Here is a 20,546-nt window from a genome sequence, read left to right on the forward strand (position 1 = left end):
AAGAGAGAAAGGCGAACACAGAGAAAAAGAGAGACAGAGAGAGAGAATGTAGACTATCCAAGTAGCGATGTAGACGTTTCATCGCTTCAAAGACACTCGAGAGAGACGAGACGGGTTGCGAATCCACGAAAACTCGAACGGGGGTCTATGAAAGCGGAGGACGCTCTCGGAAGCGGGTCAACGACATCGTGGAGTGGCGAGTTCATGTTCATTCGATCGACTCGGCCCGCCGCGAAGCGTTATCAACATTTATCGTAAAAGCCTGCTGCCTGCGTTCATCCTTAGCCCGGTTTTCCTCCCGTCTGACCAGTGACTGGACGAATCTCCTTCCACACGTTCTATGTTACTCAACGGTGTATACCTGCGTTCGATCGTCTCGCGCGGAAGTAGATAAGGAAAACAAATATCAACAGCTTGGAAACGTCGAAAAGTGGCCGGGGTCGCGTGCGTGGTCCGCCGAGCCTCCCGGCACTACGCGTGTTCCCTTCGTGGAGTGGAACAGGAAGCACGTCGAGATGAAACAAATTGAAATTCCTCGATCACCTTCCAGTGAAACGATGCAACGTGGATCGTTGAAATTCTTCTGCTTTTTTCTTTTTTTTTTTTTTTATTTTTTATTCGAACACACTGAACTTGCGAATGTGATGTCGGTGTCGTTTCGAAATGGCACACGCGCGACTTGACGATGATGGGGGGACGACGTTTCTTCGCGTACTGACACTACGTGCTGTACGTCCCCGCGAACTCGAATCGCGTTCTTGCCTGGGTTAGTTGATACATCGGCCTAAGGGTTTGCCGACTCACCCGCTCTGTGGCGCCACCGAGGAAGCCGGACGACACCCCCGTAACTATATCGATCCACAACCCCTCTTCCGTCCCGATCCTTGCCACCCATTGCGACCCACACGACAACGCCAGGCCACTGCACCCTGAAGGCAACGTGTCCTATCAAACTGTACGAATACACGCGTTCTTGAATACATTTATGTGAGTGTGTGTATGCGTATACACGCTTACTAGGCGCTTGGTAACGTGTAAGCGCCGAGGACGATCGGAGTCGAATCGCGAAACCACGAGACGTCTTCGCCGCCGCTCTGCGGTCAAAGGTTCCTCCGACCGAAAGTGTGTCATTCGGATGAATCGAATATTTAGCCGATAAGTTTGCCGGGTCAAAGAAGGCCGGTCCAGAATAGAAACCAGCTTTCCGCGTTACGAAGGGCAGAGATGTTGCGTTTGTTGATTTCATAGCATAGATTTTTCTGCGGGTGGAGAATAGACGTTTTTTTCAGAGATTGTGGAGTATGCGTCTTGAATTGGAATTTAGATTGGAAGATTTTGTTCTTTTTGAGGAATATATCGGTAGATCTGTGTTTGGATGTAGGTTGTTCGTTGATTCGATAGCAGATTTTTTTTTAGAATGCAAAGTAGGGATTGTTTTTTTTTGGATTAGGATTTACCGTGGAATTTCTCTTCCTCTTCCTTTAGAGAATTGATAAGTTTCTGATTGAATACACAATAGTTGGTTCGTTGATTGGACAGCGAATCTTTCTAGAGGCAAAGTAAAACATAGTAGAATATGTATATATCGATGGAATGATTGCGTACACGTTGGATTGGAATTTACCTTTCCTTTTTATTTAGGAAATTTATAAGTGTGTTTCTAAAAATTTGCTTATTAATTTATTGAACAGGCATCGTTTGCAACGCTTTGCATTGTTTATCTCGATTTATCTTGGTTTATCTTTTCTGTAGGAAATTCATAAATATGTTTAGATATAATTCATTCATTTTGTAATAAATACTTAAAAATAAATGTAAATTAATCGTCTCGGAATATTTTCCTTTTTCCTAAGAACAAAATTATTTCATTTGTATTTGAATATAATTACGTTACAAATACAAGACAAACTGAAGAATTTGATGAATTACCCTGACAACGAGAGGGGAGTGGAAATCAATCGACTAATTGAATTTCTGACATTAATGATCGATGACAAGCTCGGTATGCCAACAAACAAGATTGGATCTACAAGGATTTTGAACCGGATTTTCCGTGTTAATATGACGGAATTGTCAGGGAATCCAATTTATCAACAAAACCCTATGACTCGTATCAACGAGACCTTTTTTTTCACGTGAGTTACAGGTTGATTCAGGAACTGGGTCAAACCTACTATACATTATACACGTCGTTCTTTCACCTTTGAATCTTTCTTCCGGAATCGTCGGGGCTATTACGAAAAAGCTTCTTCCCTTTAAAGTTTCCTGTTTTACAGACACACAGTACCGAAAGGCTATTATTACGTAAATGTCGCGACGAAGAGCGTCTTGTTTCGAGTGAAGAAACAACGTCTGCCCTTCTTTCTTAATTAGACGAACATAATTGAGAGATAAGATTCCAACGTGGCGCGAGTTTAAAGTTAGACGTAATTGTCTGTTTCGTGTAGCAATCGCAAACTGATCGAATCGAAGCATCCTTGAATTGAAGATTTATACAGGTTTACTCGTTCTATATTATCGTGTTCGATATTTCGACTAGAAAGTGGTAGACATACACACGTTTGATCGGTTATATGCGAGGAATGAAGACATATCCAATTTGCAAATGATGCAAAACAGACATTGCAGAAGGCTGATTTGGCAAACTTGGCGACCAAGAGGACACTCGTCCGACGAAGGACGTCGCAGCTATTTCAGTAGAAAGGCGGCATTAGAGCATCCTGTCATTTAAAGTAGAATTTTAAGAATAGATCGGTTACACAAGGCACACTTATGAAAATAATTTTATTAGACTCTTAGTACGTTCCGTCGAATTCATTTTTTCTTATCTTATATCGACCACGTCGATACCATTATTGGCACTGATACACACTTTGAATTAGAATTTGCATTGAAATTCCAATGCCTTACCAAAGGAGCCAACAACTTGCACATTCACAATTTTTATATAAAAGGGACGATATTTAATCTCATTCCTTTCTTCCATTTTCATTTTAACTCTTTCGAGATTAACAAGATTATACATGTCCTCCCTATCTACCCTCCTCAAAGTAAGTTTAGAAAGACTGTTAAATTGTAATAATTTTTCTGATATCGCTGAAACCTATTGGAACGTAATTCCATAATAAATGGAACTACATACATTTCCATTCCAAGCATTATACTCAACCAAATACCTTTCCCCAAATTAGAGTGGATTATAAGCCATCGTTATAAACCACACTATGCGATATATTCTATTTCAAAAAGTACCATTAACATATTCCCTTCCTCACATTTGAATCAATTATAGACCAAATTGCCATATCTATTACTATAGTCATGAAAATTGCCTCGAAATATTATCTCTGTGTTAGATATTATCTGTTTAACCAGAATTCTTACGTCCCTCAATTTTTACTAATTTATTCGATATCCGTAAAAATAGTCGGATTGAGAAGACTGGATCGATAATTCGAAGCAAGTAGAACCGTACACTCTACTTACAATTCCTCCGATACAAATTGGGAGTTAGTAAAAAAATACAACAGCTCGTTAGTCTAGTTTCGTTTACCTTCCTTCTGCCAAAGGGCTTGTAGTGTTCCCGTCTGGCTGGTCGTCGAAGATGCGCCATTTTCCGGTTGCGCGGATCGCAGGAAACTCGCAAAAGGGCGGAGAACTCGCGTGTACCACGTACTTTCGTCGATACAAAGAAGGCTGAACAATCGGATGAACGAAATCCGTTTACACGATCGCCTGCGTGGATCAGTTTTCGTCAGCTTCGCGAGTCCATCGACTTCCGGCACGAAGTACGTCGGGTCCTGGTTCTAAACCGCATTTATCACGGGCCGGCTGTCAGTTGCTTTTCACTTCACACGCATGTACACGCCAGACTGTTATTCAGTTTTTGTCGTTGATTGCGAGGGATGCATTGGAATTCGATTTTCTTCGATTTTTACGATTCTTTCAACGGCAAGTGGTTAGTTTCAAGGAACGAGAAACGATTGTTTGCGAGGTATGGGATTCAAGAATAGAAACGATTAACAGACTTGTTCGAGAGATCTTTGGATCAATGCCGAACGCTAAACGCGATTGCTCGTGACGCGTTTGGGGGTATATCGAACGCATAAATCTCTGGCCTTAACCTTGACTTTTCAAGTCGAACTTTTAGGTTTTAAAAAGGGAGAGTGGGAATGGAATATTGAAATGTATATCGGGAGTTAAAAATTAATTGGCAACTATATATGTTATTGTAAGAGAGATGTTATGTGGGAGTGATATAAATTATTCTTGAATCATTTACAATTATATATTATGCATAGGTGCGTACAGAATGTTTCATCAGTTAATAACATTTACGATATCTTGCTCTGTCGTCATCAAGCCAATTATCAACTGGACCAATGAAGAGAGACCAATGAGAATTCCTATAAATTATGTATATTTAATGTTACGAAGGTTTATAAGACTAATATGAAAACATTGTTATTGATTGTCATGAAAAATCGTAATAATCCTGCGATTCTCTGATATGAATTTATGTTTGGAGAAAATTCAATGAAAATTTTTTGTGACGCAAAGAAACAGGAATGAAGAAGGAAATTTAACCTTTTAAAGAAAGTTTCAGTCACAGGATTTTTTGAACTCATAAATGAAGAAGCAAATTTAAGAATTTAACACTTCTGATGGGCCTGGAATAATAAAGCTACGTAATCGTTCGTTCAATAAAAATTGCTTTCATTCATTGTCTTTTACATATTTCGAAGAAGCCACATGCGGTCAGAGTTTTCTCTGAAAGAACATTTCACATGCACCGGCCTAATATTACAACTCACTACTACTGGCTAAACAAACGTAAGAGGACCTACCACTACCAGTTTAATGCATCCCACGCTCATTCATATCTCTCTACACCCAACTATCTCTGTTTTCCCAACAGAACCACAATTCTTCGTCCGTAGAAATCGATTCTCTAACACTTTACGTTACTCTGCTAACACACTGCGTGTCTCGACCACGTTAAAATCCACGTAGTCACGTGTGTCCGCCGAACGAGGTGACTGAAGAAACACAACGGGGATACACGATTTCTTGGACGATTTACACGCGGTCAGAGGTTCGATTCACGAAACACGCATCCGCGTCCTTTCTTCATCCGTGTCTCGAACAAGTAAAATGGACAGACACTGATCGGTGAGAACTGGGTGTACGGAGACGAAAGGCCGGTACGCTCGAACGTGTGCTACTGGTGCGACGAGTAGCTTTTGGAACGCATCACGACCTCCTCCGCTATAAATAAAACGGTGGCCGCCACACCGAAAACTCTGCCAGCCAGCCGGAGAGTGCTCGAGCCGTCGTAATTTTCCTCGTTCAACGAAGGAACATGGGGAAGAGGAATACCAGCCGGTTAGAGGTAATTCCTAGAGACCGCGGAATGTGAGTCAGCCCGTTGGCTTTTGAGCCGATACTCCTCGATAACATTCCACGATTTAGGACGTGCATCCCCATTCCAAAGCATCGGAACACTTACTGAACAAATTCGTGAAACGATTAGAAAATTGAGAAGAGTATAAAAATCACTACATAGCTTGGACCATAGATTGGATTGCGGAATTTTTGTAAATTCATATTTTCGTGAACATAGCAAATGAATAAAGAAATACCGATAAATTCTCGATTATCTTATCTGATAATCGAACAAGAACTGGTATTTTCCTACTGTAGAACAATAAATAATATTCTTTATATCTTTATAGTTCTTACGAACAAGAACATAAAATTCTAATCTATTAATCGTTTCTATATATCCAGTTAATTATCGTATTTTGTATGAGATTAATAAGTATCCCTACACTCGTGAATCACTGACCGTGCTTTCTGAAGTGAAGCCGGAAATGAAATCTTTCTTATATATCAACAAAAGTTCCATCAACTATAAAAGAAAATATAGAAGTCTGAAAGGTTCTAATTGCGAGGGTGACTCGTGAAAAAGATTGTTGCCGAAGATTGGAAAAGTCAGCTTGCTGGTAACGTTATAGGGAGACTTGGGTTTGATGAGTCGGGTAACATCGGCTATAAACGAGTATTGTAATCGATAAGTAGGTCTGGGTTGTGTCTAGGTTGAATCGGCCAGCGTGCTACTAAAATTTGTCAAAGCTGAACAGACCAACGCCAAGGCAAATAATCCTACGATATTGTTGTTTTTGACGTGAAAATCGATGAAACCGGCTTGTAGTTTCGTGTCACCATCCTATTTATTCCCACAGACGCATAAATCATTTTGTTTTTTCATTCAGAAATTCTGGCGATTCTCAAGTTTCGCTCGTCTCGAGACTTTCACGTCATGAGATTGTTACGTGAGAATCGTTCTTAAATCTACAGGAAAAGAACAAAAATATCTGTAACATTATATGATTATTAGCTTCCATAACTGAAGAGCTATTATACAAAAGCACAAAAAAATACTCTAGAATTTGTAATTTAGTTCTATTTAGCATATCTCAATTTTCCTTAACGAAATATTCATCATACTACACAATTACTATAATTTGGCCTTATGTGTTTAAATTATTACTAGGTATATAAGCTCAGGAAATCCATCCGACTTAAATAACGTTGGAGATATCTGAAGCCTGATCAAGTCATTCTTCGTTCCCATTTTCGACCATTCAATTACCATTAAGTCACCTAAATTAAATATTTCAAGATAAAAATTCAAAATATTTAACAATTACGAAACGAGGTGTAACAAATGAGAAGTGAGAAATGAGATAATCCAATGTAATAATAAAAAATTAGAGGAGGAAGATTCGAGATTGCGCTCGCAGCGCAAAAAGTTTTTAAACTGATTTCCCTTCCGGCGAAAGATATTAAACCAGGAAGGAAGGATATTTTTCCAGGATTTAGAGTTACGCGCGACATTAAATTGAAATTCTTCGCGCTGCAAGGTCTAATTACTAATGTTTTAATCAGACGCGGAGAATGCAGATTCAGCGGCTCACTGTCAACGCTCGCTTTTCCGCCAGCTTGTCAGGAATTTAACTAGGTCAGCTTTTTGTTTTGCCGCTGGGGTCAAGACGCGGTTTCAGTGATATTTCTAATCGTCGTTAATCCTTTCTCCTTCCTTTTTCTTATCCAGCTGAATGAAAGTACAATCTAGTATAACCAAACACTGTTTTCAACGGAATCGAAACACTTCTCTTCTCTGCTCAGATTTTTGGCGAAACGTCTGATAGTGATAAAACGTCGGAGGGTAAATAAGGGAATTGAATTATTTAAATAAGGATTCTCCGACCTCAAATGCCAAACCCTAAAGTGTAGACGAGCCACACGATGGCGCCTTAAAGTTTTTGTGCCAATAGACGTCAGTAACCTTTGGCACTGTGCGTGGTTTGTTTCTGAAAAAAAATTCCTTTACATGACGAACCGCTATCCGTCAAATGGAACTTCAATGTCGAATCACTTTACAACATTCGAAATAAAATTGTATGCGAAGTTGAAAAGTGAAAATGTCTATTTTGATCGTGAAAATTATCGCAGTAGTATTAATGATTATTTCAATAAATTTCTCTCGTTTGGTTTCTTGTATTTATGTAATCTATGCTTGAAGACTGATAGTTGAACGTATTTATTTTGATAATAATGTTTGGTCAGAGACGCGAGAAAAGTCGATCTTCAGTTTCCTTAAGAAGGTAACTAGAGATTCGTTGGAATGGAGGCGCCTCGTACAATGCGTAGCCGCCGCTTGTGGTCGACTAAGCAAACTAAGAACTACGAATGTTCCTATTTCCCGCCGAAAGGATATCGGCGATATAGAATCCTCTTTTACCGACCTACGATAAAGCAAGTATAACATAAAATATGGAAAACTGAACAGACCGTCAGATGACTCGAAGCTGCAGAACGAAGTCTACAATGTCGACTTAAAGTTTTATTATAGATTTTTATATTAATATTCTAGAACACTTTTCTTTCACTCCCTCTCTTGAAGGGTTGACAATTATAACGCAGAATCCATAAACTATAGAATTAAGAGACTGTAAGATGAACAAATTGTAACTGAAACTAAAACAGCCACATATCTGTGTTTTTCATTTCAAAATTGCTGTTATTATTCCACGAAAACTGAATGGTATATTGTTCAACGAATCTTTGCTTCGTCAGAAAGAAATCTGAAAAACCTATTAGCGGGATTGCCATCAAGCCGGAGGCTCTTTGAATAATCGCCTCTCCCTATTGTCATCGAACGGGAGCGTCTCCCTCTGTGTCGAAAGAATCAATGCTTAAATGTACAACCACCGAAACTCGTTACTTCTCTACCGAATGAATTCACAGCATTTTTGAGCGGTGCTTACCAAAACGTTTGTCGTTTTAATTATTCACTAGTTCCTCGACATCTTCACTCCCATTTCCATAGTAATTACAACTGCTAACTTCTTCTTTGTACTGGACGTTTTTCATGGACTATCTGTTCATCGAATCTTCACCGTTTTCTACGAATCGCTTCAAGTGGATGGGTTCCTATCTTCTGAACCATCTTGGACACTGGGATAAAGTTTTTTGAATGGACAGTTGAAAATTGAACTTAGAAGATAAATGAGGAAAAATGATGAAAAAAATATCTAATTTGCAACGTTTTAAAGAACAAAAATATCTAATTGGAAAATTCATATTGTTTCAAATGTACTAAAGGTAAACTTCAAATTATCTTCAAAAGTCAAAATGTATTAAAAATGTACTAAATGCAAACTCCAAATTAACTTCAAAGGACGGGCAATTAAAAATTAAACATATGTACCAAATAATAATAACGTACCACATACCAAAAATATTTAACAGAAAAGTTCGTTCCATTGCAAATATTATTTATTCCTCTACTACACTATTCCAAATGTCAACAATATCGAACAATAAAACTAATAATATTCCAAACTCTAAAAGTAGCTATTCAACAAATTCCTAGTATCACAAACATTAAACCTGACAGTAAAGACTAAGCTACCAATTTAAGCACTAAAGATACCTAAATATCTCCCCTAATATTTCAAAAATAGAGCACTTAACTAAAAAATTCATACAATCCCGAATAAAAAAAAATCAATATACCAAACCAAGAAATCGATACAACTCCAAATGTTAAAAATACCTACATTCCTATTTAATATGGATGATAAAATTTCAAAGACAAAGTGTTTAAAAAGCCAAACTAAAAAGCTTCATACCGCCCTAAATAAACAACCAGCGAACAAACATCTACACAGTCAGCTTTTAAACGGTGGACCCCCAACCCCGGAAACATGAAACTCTCTCCCTTAATCATTCAGCACTGCAAATGCCAACGTTCTTCCGCAAAACACTCGTGTTTCTCTTTTATTTACATCGAGGTTCTCCTGCATTCGTCGGAATGCGGTCTATGTATCATTCTAAATTTCATTTCCAAGCGAAACAGCGTGCACCCGCACCTGTATACGCTTTAGCTCGCGGTTGCATCATCACGTCGCTTCGTCTCCGGAAATGTAGGCCGCTTCTATCCATCGTGGTGAGCGAAGCGGCGCGGATTTAGCATCTCTAGCCATTACCACTTCTGCCCCTCCCCCCTTCTGGTACCCTTTCAGGCCGGTTCGTTCTGTCGAGAGAGCACGAGCCGGTCCTGTCGATGCTTTTCCAGAGGCACGCGAGACACGCGAGACGATTCCGTGACACGGATCGCAGCTGCGACGCTGCACCGGCGGCAATAAACGAAGGTCGAGCCGTAAATTGTTCTCGATTGCGACGAATTAGCGGACGATCGCTATCGCGAGGCCTAAAATTATTTTCTTCGAGAGACGAGTGCGCGATAATCGCGACAAACGAGTGTTACTCGCGTAATCGCTCTGCTAATACCAACTCCGTTCCCTCTATTAAATTAGGCTCTCCCAATGCAATTAAGAAATTAAAAGTTCGGTAATTTCGGTTGCGCTGACGCAAATGTCACTTGACTCATGGAGAATAGGTAACGGACAGCTCTTTCCATTTACTGTGATAAGTACATATGCATATTTTACGGAGGATACATAAAATGGTTTGGAGTACTTTGGGGTATCGCATTTTGGATACAATATCGTTTATAAAGTGAGACGTTTTGATACAAATACGATTTGCAACACGATGGTGAATTTGCAATAGGTGATGAATAGCTCCTCCTATTTGTCGATGGTAGTTTCTATTGGATGAAGAGTGCATGCAATGGCACTGTGGAGTACTTTTCTAGGTATAATAGTTTTTATAAAACGAGTTGTTCCGGTAGGAATGCAATCTGCAATGTGAAAATACTAATAGGTAGTTCTTCTGTAGACTTGCAGCGTTTGATAGAGCGTGCGCAAGATGATGCGTTTGAAGCACTTTGAAGTGTTATTTGCAGTAGGGTCTTTTTTGTATAGAATAGTTTTTGTAGTACGAATTGCTCTGACAGAAATGCTATTTGAGACATGAAGGACAAATGACAAATAGTTCGTTCTATACCTGAAGTGCTAAATACAGAATACATGCAGAGTGGAAAGTTTGAAGCACCTTAGAATGTTGTATAGTGTATTGTATAGAATATAGAATACATTTTCAAGCGAATTAATACTTCTTTCGTACTTGGATAATCAACTAGAAGTTACATGAGATGGAATGTTTCCATTACTTTATAGCAGATTACATACGATATCGTACAGAATAGATCGTTAATGGGAGGAACATCGTATAACGCACAACGTCCCGCTTATTGCAGAGTTTGATATAATTAGAGTGTTCTATGCGGAACGTTCTATATACACTCCATATAGTAGCCTATATAGCGTGCTCTATATAGCTCTATATAGCTGTATACACGGTGTCTTGTACAAATTGCTCTGTACAGGGTGGCCTAAATACATGGTACCCTGTATCCCGAATACACACTGGTATATATCTAGCATGCTTTATATTCCAAATGCAAAATTTCCCGTGTCCGAAATATTTTCATTTAAAACGATGGCTCGATCGTTCTTCTCTTTTATGCCACGAACGTTTTGCCCAGATCGAAATACACCGACTCACGAAGATATTCGTATCGTCGAATGTAAATATTAATATAATCGGTAAAATTTCAAACAAACGTACAATAAGTATCTTGTACCTTTCGTATGACAGACATTTTCAGATTGGTTTCAGATTTTATTAATATAACCACGCGATAGTCGTATCTCATTATAATATCAATGAAACTTCAAAAAAGTTTCGTATAACACTCATAACATATTCATAAAAATCTTCTGTGCTATATGTTTGAATACATTCATGAGCCTGTGTACGTTATCTATCTCTCTTGTGCCAAAGATCTTTATATAACATAGAGTGTATTCAGTATTTAGAAGTGTCAGACAATTTTCAGAACCCGGAAATTCTAATTGTATTCCGGCCGTGTCAATTTACTCGCGCGGCCACGATCCTCTCGAGTTACCACGTTCGAAGAACAACAGCAAACTTTGCTGTTTTCAGCTAGCAGCGATAAACAGGGTCCTCGTTGTAGGTTTTAGTTCCCTGAACGGACAGTCGACAGACGGCAGATGGCAAGCACCTGACAGAGTTCCCTTTCGAAAGGTTCCTTTCCCTAAAAACTCAACTCTCTGTATCTCGATAAGATCTCTCGAAAATCTTCCAATTTTATATTACCATCGTTCGATGATAATTCCACAGAGAAATGAAACGTCGCGTCGCGTACATGGTTTGTTACTCGCCCTTGAACCGACAACGAAGACGACGGGACGGAGAATCATATGAAGGCGAATTAGATCCAATCGAATGATTAAGGACGACAGGCGACTGTTCGAGGTAGACCCGATTACCTCGAAATAACGTAACTTGGATGAGAAATATACATTCTTGTTCAGAAATATTAGGGTACTTCAAAAACAAAACGGGCATAAACTTGAAAAATCATTACGAGAGTTGTTAAAACTCATTAATGACTAATTTATATTTGTATAGAAGAACAGAACTAGAGTAGAAATTGAACAAAGATTTCTTCATCCGTCAAATGTTACAATGAGTACTCTGTTTTAGATATTGTAGATATTTCTACATGTTATAAGTATTCTATGGATTTTAGAATTTTCAAATTTCCAATAAATTCATGATACAACTATGAAATTAGCAGAAGCTTCTAGAACAATAATTTACCAACTAATATTATTAATAAATTGACAAGTTGCGGCTTCTAAATAGATTATCAACTTGTCTTCTATAAATTTACAGTTTTGCATCGAATAGGATAATCAGGCGAATTGTAACTAGCAAAATTTCATTATAAAATTTATTTTAATTTGTAACTTTCGTTGTTGTAATATCATGAAGAAAATTTTGTGACGTATCAGTTGCATAAAAAAATGTGCTAATATTATTTATGAATGGGAGTGTACATAGAATCGATATTATTGTAAAATAGGCGAAACACTCGTTTCTATGGGAAACATACCTAATAGGCGAGAACGATTTATTAAAACATCGTCGCGTTGGAACAATACAAATTGCGAGAATTATCACCAATTATTCCAGACCTGATAATTCTACGGTCGAATAATTATACGGGCTCGCTGAACGCTGCTCATTATCCCTGTCATCTTCAGGCGAGTCTGTACAATGAATATGACCCACTATAATAATTATACGCGTCTCGCGAGGATCCTAATTTTGTGGGTCACTGGCGATCTTTCTCTCTCTCTCTCTCTCTCTCTCTCTCCCTCTTTCTCTCTCTCTTCCCCCCTCTCTTTTAAGTTGTTCGTTGTTCCGTGTTCATGGTGTCAGCGTGGCGGTGAACAGCGTAACGCTGGATCAAGAAAGGTGGGAGACAGCCCGATAATTACGCTGGTCGTTGCTCTAGGCGCACGACATGCTTCGCTATTAAGCAACCAACTATATATAGTACCACTCATAATTATTCGAACGATTTATATTTTACTTCACGTTTATCGCGGATATAAAATAAATATTCAAATGCAATATAAAAGCTAAATAAGGGTTCCTTTCCAATATTAACACATACGATTCTTTAGTGGAATAATGGATATTGTTTTTGATCAATTATTGATTATATCGATCCTCTATTTCGTCCCTAGACTTCGTTTAAATTATTCAAATACTCCATTGGTTGTTGATACTGTTTGAATAATAGATCGCAGATTTTTATGCAAATATTTTTATGAGCAAAATTGAAGAAGTACAAAGATCTATTTTTCTCTTTAAATACTGTAACGAGTATTTTATTTCAGGTGTTTTGTACATTTTTGCGTATAGCGTACATTCTATTCATCTTTGTAAATTTAAATTTCTCTAATTATGAACGATAATGTATTTACATACATGACGTTACAAGTTGGCCAAAGTCGGAATAATGAGGAATAGCAAAGCATATCGGCTATGTAAAATTCTAAAAATACCGTAAGTCGATCGAAAGATTTTCTGTGCCTAACAATCTGGCCCCAGCTCGTTATTCACTTTCATCGCCGACATAGATTCCTTGTAGTTACCTACTTTCGTCCGTGATTTCGTTCAAAGAAATCGTTCCGGTGTTTTATGCAAATTCCGGGATCGGTAAGATCCTTTCTGTTCCTAGTATTCTACAAGAATTACACGCGGTGCCGGTTCGTTAAACGAAGGGCTGGTAGTTCGTGAAATCGGCCAGTAGATTCCTGAGACGCCTGGAAACTCTTTTATTGCGCCGACTTTGTACGAAATTTCGTCGTTTCGTAGAATTTTACGATCCACCACCGCCGCAAAACGAGGATGAGAGTCCCGATCTGTACACCCATCTACTCGGACGAATTACATAAAAATCCCCTTCGACCGACTGCTGGCCAGAGTTTTTATCGCAATTTCATAAAAGCGTATCCCCGAAAAATTTTATTATACCGTTTATTTTTCTGGGTAGGAAACACGACCAATGCGCGCAGGCAGTTAAGAAACGGTCTTAGGATAATCCTGTCGTACGTTTTACAGCTCGCACTTACACGATCCTGTTGCACACCCACCGTCGATTATACGCCAGTGTGTAAGTGCGTGTATGCCTCTATACCGTCCAGCTTTCTCTTTTTATAGCCTTCTAAGCATCGTGCCCGCCTCCGAAGCCTCAACACTAACCAACAAACCGTGTACGATCGTTGCATGGACACACGTTGCATACGTGGGTGTAACGTGACCACCGTTCAATCTAAGCGTACGTCGGTGTGCCGGAGGAACCACGGAGGCGGATGGAGATTCATCGAGGTACCATTTTTGTACGAAGCGAGAACCTTCGTGTTGTATCGGAGGAAACTCGAAAACTCAATCTTTTTTCTTTTCCCACCGTCTACATGGATTATTCACCCGGGTATAATAATGGTTGTGTGGATATTCAATTTTTAAGCAAGATTAATTACGGTGTACGGTGGAGGAAGACACGTAGGATGGTATTCATATAGCGGAGTTGGAGATACGGCTAAACCTTTAATACTCTGTGGAACTGGATTCGACACTTTCTTTCTTTTTATTGTTTTTAATTTGTTAGATGTGAAATATTCTTTTGAATCTTATTGAAATCTGTTAACGTAGATATCGTTTGGAAATTTCGACGTCAGATTTTAAATATAACACATATACAACTTCACTTGAAGATTTTCATAAATCACAGACAGATAAAATATGGTGTATATTTTATTACGTATAAGACAAACTGGCAGAATATTTTAGTTACAAGAGTGAAAGATTCAACAACGATGAAGCAAACAAATTGTCAAAACAGATGAAACGTCAGGAAGGTTGCTTAATTGACATTTCTGTCAATTGACTTTTTTCCTTATAAAAAAGAAGAGGAATAAAACTTCTCGATCAGCTTAATATATTCAAATCGCGGGTAATTTTTAAAATTACCTAGCTAAGCAACGAAATAAAATGTTATTTCAACCGTAAACAACTAATATTATAATAAATTAAGAAATATCATTTCAACAATTCGTCATGAGATTCGTGGACGAGCGAGTGTCCACGAACTTGGAGAACCACGTTGGTCGCCAGTTGCCGTGTGTTTATTGCAATAGGCCGACGCGGTCGAAACTTTTTATGACCGTTTAATGTCCAAGGTAACACGAGGAGTTATTCGGTTCGCGGCGCGCCTCCCTTTCTCCCGGGGAGGAACACGAGGACGACGAACGGACGAACGTGTGGAACACGGTGATCTTTCTCTCCGTCGCGCCGCGGTCCAGAGACGCCCCTCGCATTTAGGCTCCTCTAATCACTGCCGGACTCCGAGGAATATCGCGTCGAGATTGCAGTTTCTCATGCAAATGGAGCGACAGATAAGCGAAGCAAGTGGCCGAAAGTGCTGGTACAGACATTAACGAGGCAATATTTTTCCGCGGTGCCTTGCGAATTCTCTCGTGATCTCCGGATCGCTTCTTCACGGCCGTGCAACACTTATTTTCTGCATTTAAACCGATTTATCGTCTCCATTATATTCGAGACACGATTTATCGATAAACGTTCGATCTTGTGGATTTGCTCTTTCAATTTCTCGAATTTAAATTAAACGTTGATTGTTTCTGCTTTTCGTTTTAACGTTCTTCGGAGAAATTTTCTACGTTTAATCTTGTTGATAATGTAGTTGATACGCGCGATCGATCCACTTAATGGTCAGGATGACATGGATAAAGTAACGATTACTGTTCGTTCAAGTGACCACAGGATGGGATCGAACAGGATTAATTAATTGAACGTGTGACCTTCCATAAATTGAACAGAAGGACTGAAATCACTATAGACGGAAATTCAAACGTGGTCGCTAGCGAGAAAACGCTCGACACCTCTCGAATAACTGGAATCAGCCCTGCACTCGTTACTATAACACGATTGGCACGAGTACTCAGACACGCGCGTGCCGCACAAATTACTCCGCTCGTTCGCTGTTTACAGTCATTGGCACGTAAATGCGGCGCACGCAGACGCGTTTGCACGCGCCTGCACGATCATCGCGTAGCTTGCCGGCGAGAAAGAAAATCACTAAATAAGATCATCGTCGAACACTGCGATTACGCAATCTTGCTCCGTATAATCTTTATATTCGTAGAACATACGATGTTATAATTTCATTAACTTTTTCTTAATTCTCTCTCCTCTTGAGAATTTGTATTTTTTTCTAATTTTACTGATTAAAGTTTGAATCTCTTGCTTCGTGGAACATTAATATTCGTAGAATCTACGAAGTTAGAAGTTTATTAATTCTCTTTTTCCTCCTTTGAGAATTGTTATTTTGTTCGATTTTATGGTTCAAAGTTTGAATCCCTTGCTTCGTAAAATTTCAATAGTCGTGAAGGTCATGAAATTGTAATCTCATTAACTTATTCCTAGTCTTTCCTTCTCTTTCCAAAGCTTCTACTTCTTTCAACTTCACGAATGAAGTTTAAATATTTTTCTCCGTGTAATTTTAATATTCGTAGGAATACTGTGAAGTGGTGCCGGTCACAATTTTATTAACGTTTCCTGCCACCTTGAGATTTTTTATATATTGAAGTTTTATGGATTAAAGCTGAAACCTCTTTTGAATAGAAGGAAAGACATCGAGGACTGTGACAACGCTCGATGTAATTGATTCCACCGAGCTGTTTACGACTAACCAGTTTAATGTCTCAAGTATGGCCTTGTTGACTATTCCGTACACACCAATTCATAGTGTTTTATGAGTCATTTCGTTTCGTTCTATACGTAAGAATCGTACATGCGAGGGTTTGTGTTACATCGTAAATATTTCAGTAAAAAATTCTTTCGATACTGAATATTTTTGTATTTTGAATATATTTTAATGGAAAAGTCGATCGATAAAGGAATACCATATAGGTACAGGATGTTTCATGGTGTCGAGAAATTTATAGAGACGGAACCGAACACGATGAAAGAAACTGGATTAACAGCAGAGTACTCGATTCAGTAAATTAATTGCTCTCACAGAAACCTTGCCCTCAGTTTAATTAGGTCCATGCTTTTTAATACACATAGCGGACGTGACTAACAAAACAAGATTCGTCCACATCTTCTATTTCGTTTGATTGTAGAAACCCGCTGCAAGTCAATCTCGTATTTCCCAGTGATCATACTTTAATCGTATTTCTTTCTCATTGTTTGTCAGCCAACATGATCCTCTATTAAAAAAAAAAAAAAAAGAAGCGGAAGTCGTTAAATTGTCAAAAGCGTGTTTTTTTTCTTTTGAGAGATAGAAAGTATCGGTGTGACGCAGTATAACGTAAAAATCAAATTTCGTCGGATCCAAACGAGGAAGCGAATTACACACGTACGAGGAGCAAAGGCAAGCGAGATGTTGAAAAAAAGGAGAAGAACAAAGCGATAAATCAAGCAGTCGTTCATTAATGTGCAAATGTGATGGTCGTCGAAAAAAGATGTGGCCGGAGAACGAAGTGCGCGAACGAGCCCTTCGACTTTTCCTTTCCGATTCTTAGAAGCGGCAATTAAGATCGGAGCAATTCCATCGACGACAAGCTGCGCGCAACCGCGTATTTTTCTTTTGCGCTATTAACGAGCTTCTTGCAAGAATAATAATTTAATCGGTCGCCGACGCGAGTGTCTGTCTTTTTGCAAACAAACACACACGTACATACGTGATAGAGCGGAATCGTGCGGCCAACACAAACGTAACACAACCGACAACGTGTTTGTCCAGTTATCATTATGCGCAACCTAATTACCGGCCAATGGTTTCATGGAACGCCGACCGAAATCCAATTGACGAGATGTCCACGCGATTGCCGATTCACCGACGAATTAAACGCCCGCTGCTGTCGTTCCTCTGGAACATTTACATATTTAATGCCAAGGACTTGTCGTGAGTTATACCCGAAATGTGGGCGTTACCCGCGGCCACGCTTATTTTCTTTGAAAAGTAATCGCTTTTGATGGAGAGCTGCGTCGACGTGGAAATTATCGAGTCTCGTTATCGTAGAACGCGCGCTCCACTCACCTCCTCTCTTTTTCTCTGTATGTACTCGCCAACTCCTAGTAACTCGCATGGAATTAATTCTCGTTAATTCAAAGTTCGTTAAGTTCGGAAAATTGAAAAGCCACAAAGGCGGCGGAGAAATTTTAGGCAAATCAACCCTCTGTGAGCAAACTGGACCTTTCACGTTCCAGTCTAATCTTTCCGATGTTTCAAAAAGTTTGGAAAAATTCTAGTACACTTTGTTAATATCGCTACGGTATTGTACAAATGTACGAAACCTTCTTTAATAAGAATAAATATTTAGAGGAATTGAAGAGGGTGGAATCTTGCTCGAGTTGTCAGCGACTTTTATTAGAACTTAATTCTTCTACTAAATAGTCTGAAAAGTTTCCAGAATATTTAGCAATGTCTGTTTAGCAATATTAGCGTGTTAAGCGAGACCTTTTTACAACAAAAGTTTGAAACATTTTCCAACGAAAATAAAGATTCGAAGAGGTTATGGAGGCTAATAAATAAATTAATCAATTGTTTAATTTGCTTACAAGATTCTATAGATACTTGAAATAACATCCAGAATAATATAGAAGTCTGTTCGTTTTAACGACGAGCTACGTTTAAATGTCTTGGAACATTTGCGTACATCGTTTTAAATAAGCGTATACGCGATGGCATTAGCAATGACTCCAGCAAAGTCATCCTACTATCAAGAATGACGACGCGTTTTATCAATCCTATTTACAAAATCGACGAACACTTCCACTCTATCGCACGTCAACGGAGGTAGTTTTCATCGATTCGAGAATCGCTTCATTCGTCCACCTACGATCAACATAATAATCGTAATTCTGTTCCATCAACGAAATCGTCGACCATTTGCTAATAAAATATCTCCACCTTCGAAATTTTTCTTACTACGTATTACCGTATATTGCCAATCGTAAAATCGAGGGAACAAGTATGTACATATATTCCGAAAAATTCGTCGCTCAAAAAGTCGTTTCCTCGCATATCGATAAAGTTATTTCTCGATTACGAAGCTACGAGTTTCTCTTGAAATTCCTCGATATCTACTTATACAGGTTTTCATTTTCGTTGCTCGTGAAACATTCACTAAGCTATGTTTTCGAAAATATATTAAGTTGTTAGAGAAGTTCATGGTGTTTCTAACATATTCGCTCATACTTTGAATCTGGCTACCTGATAAATATTCTAAGCTTTGCGAAATATATACTTTTAGCAAATATGTAATTTTATATATGTATATTTCCATACATGTTTACTAATCGATCTGTTTAATATTACCAATACAATTATGTCTCGTAATATTGCTAATGAAATTTCGAAACGTTTCCTATAATATACATAATTAGAGCGAGATTATTTATGCAACTTCATACTTTTATGAATATAATTTAAAGAATGGAACCTAGATAAAAATTTACCTTAGTTTTACCTACTAAATATCATTACAAATACGTTCACATATTTTTCCAATTTTATGTGCAATTCCTGCGTTTATGAACCTGCAAATTTCGAAAAACTGCATAAAAGTGTACATAATATACTGATAATAACATTTTATTACAATCTAATCTAATAATTCTAATATATTCATAAAAGGTGTCTGCGAGTGTTTGAATGTTTTCATGAATCTCTATAGTTGAGTCGTGCAAGTGGCTGCAGGTAATAAAAATGCAATATCTCCAAATTTTTCCTCAATTTCTTAATGAAGAAGGATGCATCCTTTGTACATGGAAATATCGCGAGTACAGATAGTTTTGCACCGATTAAACTTACGATTTACAGTCCCTATGTGCGATTCTGCCAGTCGGGACGATAATAAACCTATAGCCGCGATAAAGATAAACAGCTATCTCGTGACAGAAGCGTAAACTTGTACGAGGCAAATATATCAGGTAACGATATGCTTTTTAAGGTGGCCATTATTTTCCAACTAGTTAACAACTTTCTGCTGAAAGCGGGGGTATCGATTATCGCGCGCCATAAATATCGTAACGATTTCACAGAGCCCTAGATGCCCGCATATCGCGAACGATCGGGTTCTCCGCAAAACGAAACAGGTCCTGGGCTTTGACGTTGGCGCGTATCCAAACCACCACATAGCCACACCATAAGAGCACGTGGGTGTTTTAAAGGCACCTCTGCGCGTTCCACGCGCGCGCGAACGCGAATCGACTTTCACGAAACGAATCGGCCGCGAGTCACGTTGACAGTGTGTAAGTAAACGCCCGGCACACCGTACATGGAAACCCGTTTGCACGTTGTTTCCTGCTTGCACGGTTCACCGTGTCGCCCTTAAATAACGCAATTAAAACGTTCCTTCACGCGGCAGAATCGCGGAGGAATCACTTACGTCCGGCTTTATCTTCGACGGATGAAAAAGTCCACGGGTAAGACTGGTTCCATTACCGAGGCCCTGGACAGCCACGAAATTAACTTTAACGCGCGAGAAACCTCGCCAATGAGGGATCAGCGGTCGCCATGGGGTTCCGTGGTGCTACACAGGGCTCCGTAAGACGTGGTAATTAACTGGAAATATTCGTTCGTACGGGAACAACGTTTCTGT

At 38.9% G+C, this 20,546-nt stretch overlaps 1 protein-coding gene across 17 annotated transcripts in view; it reads right to left on the reverse strand.

Moving 5' to 3' along the window:
* The window catches only part of Ca-beta (Calcium channel protein beta subunit), a 93,453-nt gene that overhangs the window by 26,935 nt on the left and 45,972 nt on the right, over positions 1-20,546 (reverse strand). The window contains exons 1-2 of one of the 17 annotated variants that reach the window (XM_069124594.1): positions 4,848-5,230; positions 3,554-3,872 (exon numbers count right to left, since the gene is read on the reverse strand). The exons of 11 other annotated variants lie outside the window; for them this stretch is intronic. In XM_069124594.1, the coding sequence (XP_068980695.1) occupies positions 3,554-3,613 (60 nt within the window). In that variant the 5' untranslated portion in view covers positions 3,614-3,872; positions 4,848-5,230. Of the gene's footprint in view, positions 1-361; positions 756-3,553; positions 4,554-4,847; positions 5,231-20,546 lie in introns of those variants that run through there. 5 more of the 17 variants (XM_069124593.1, XM_069124597.1, XM_069124592.1 and 2 more) reach the window with 5 other exon arrangements.

Source organism: Bombus flavifrons, chromosome 12 (assembly GCF_040668555.2).
Source record: "Bombus flavifrons isolate JBK064 chromosome 12, iyBomFlav1_principal, whole genome shotgun sequence".
Lineage (NCBI taxonomy): Eukaryota > Metazoa > Arthropoda > Insecta > Hymenoptera > Apidae > Bombus > Bombus flavifrons.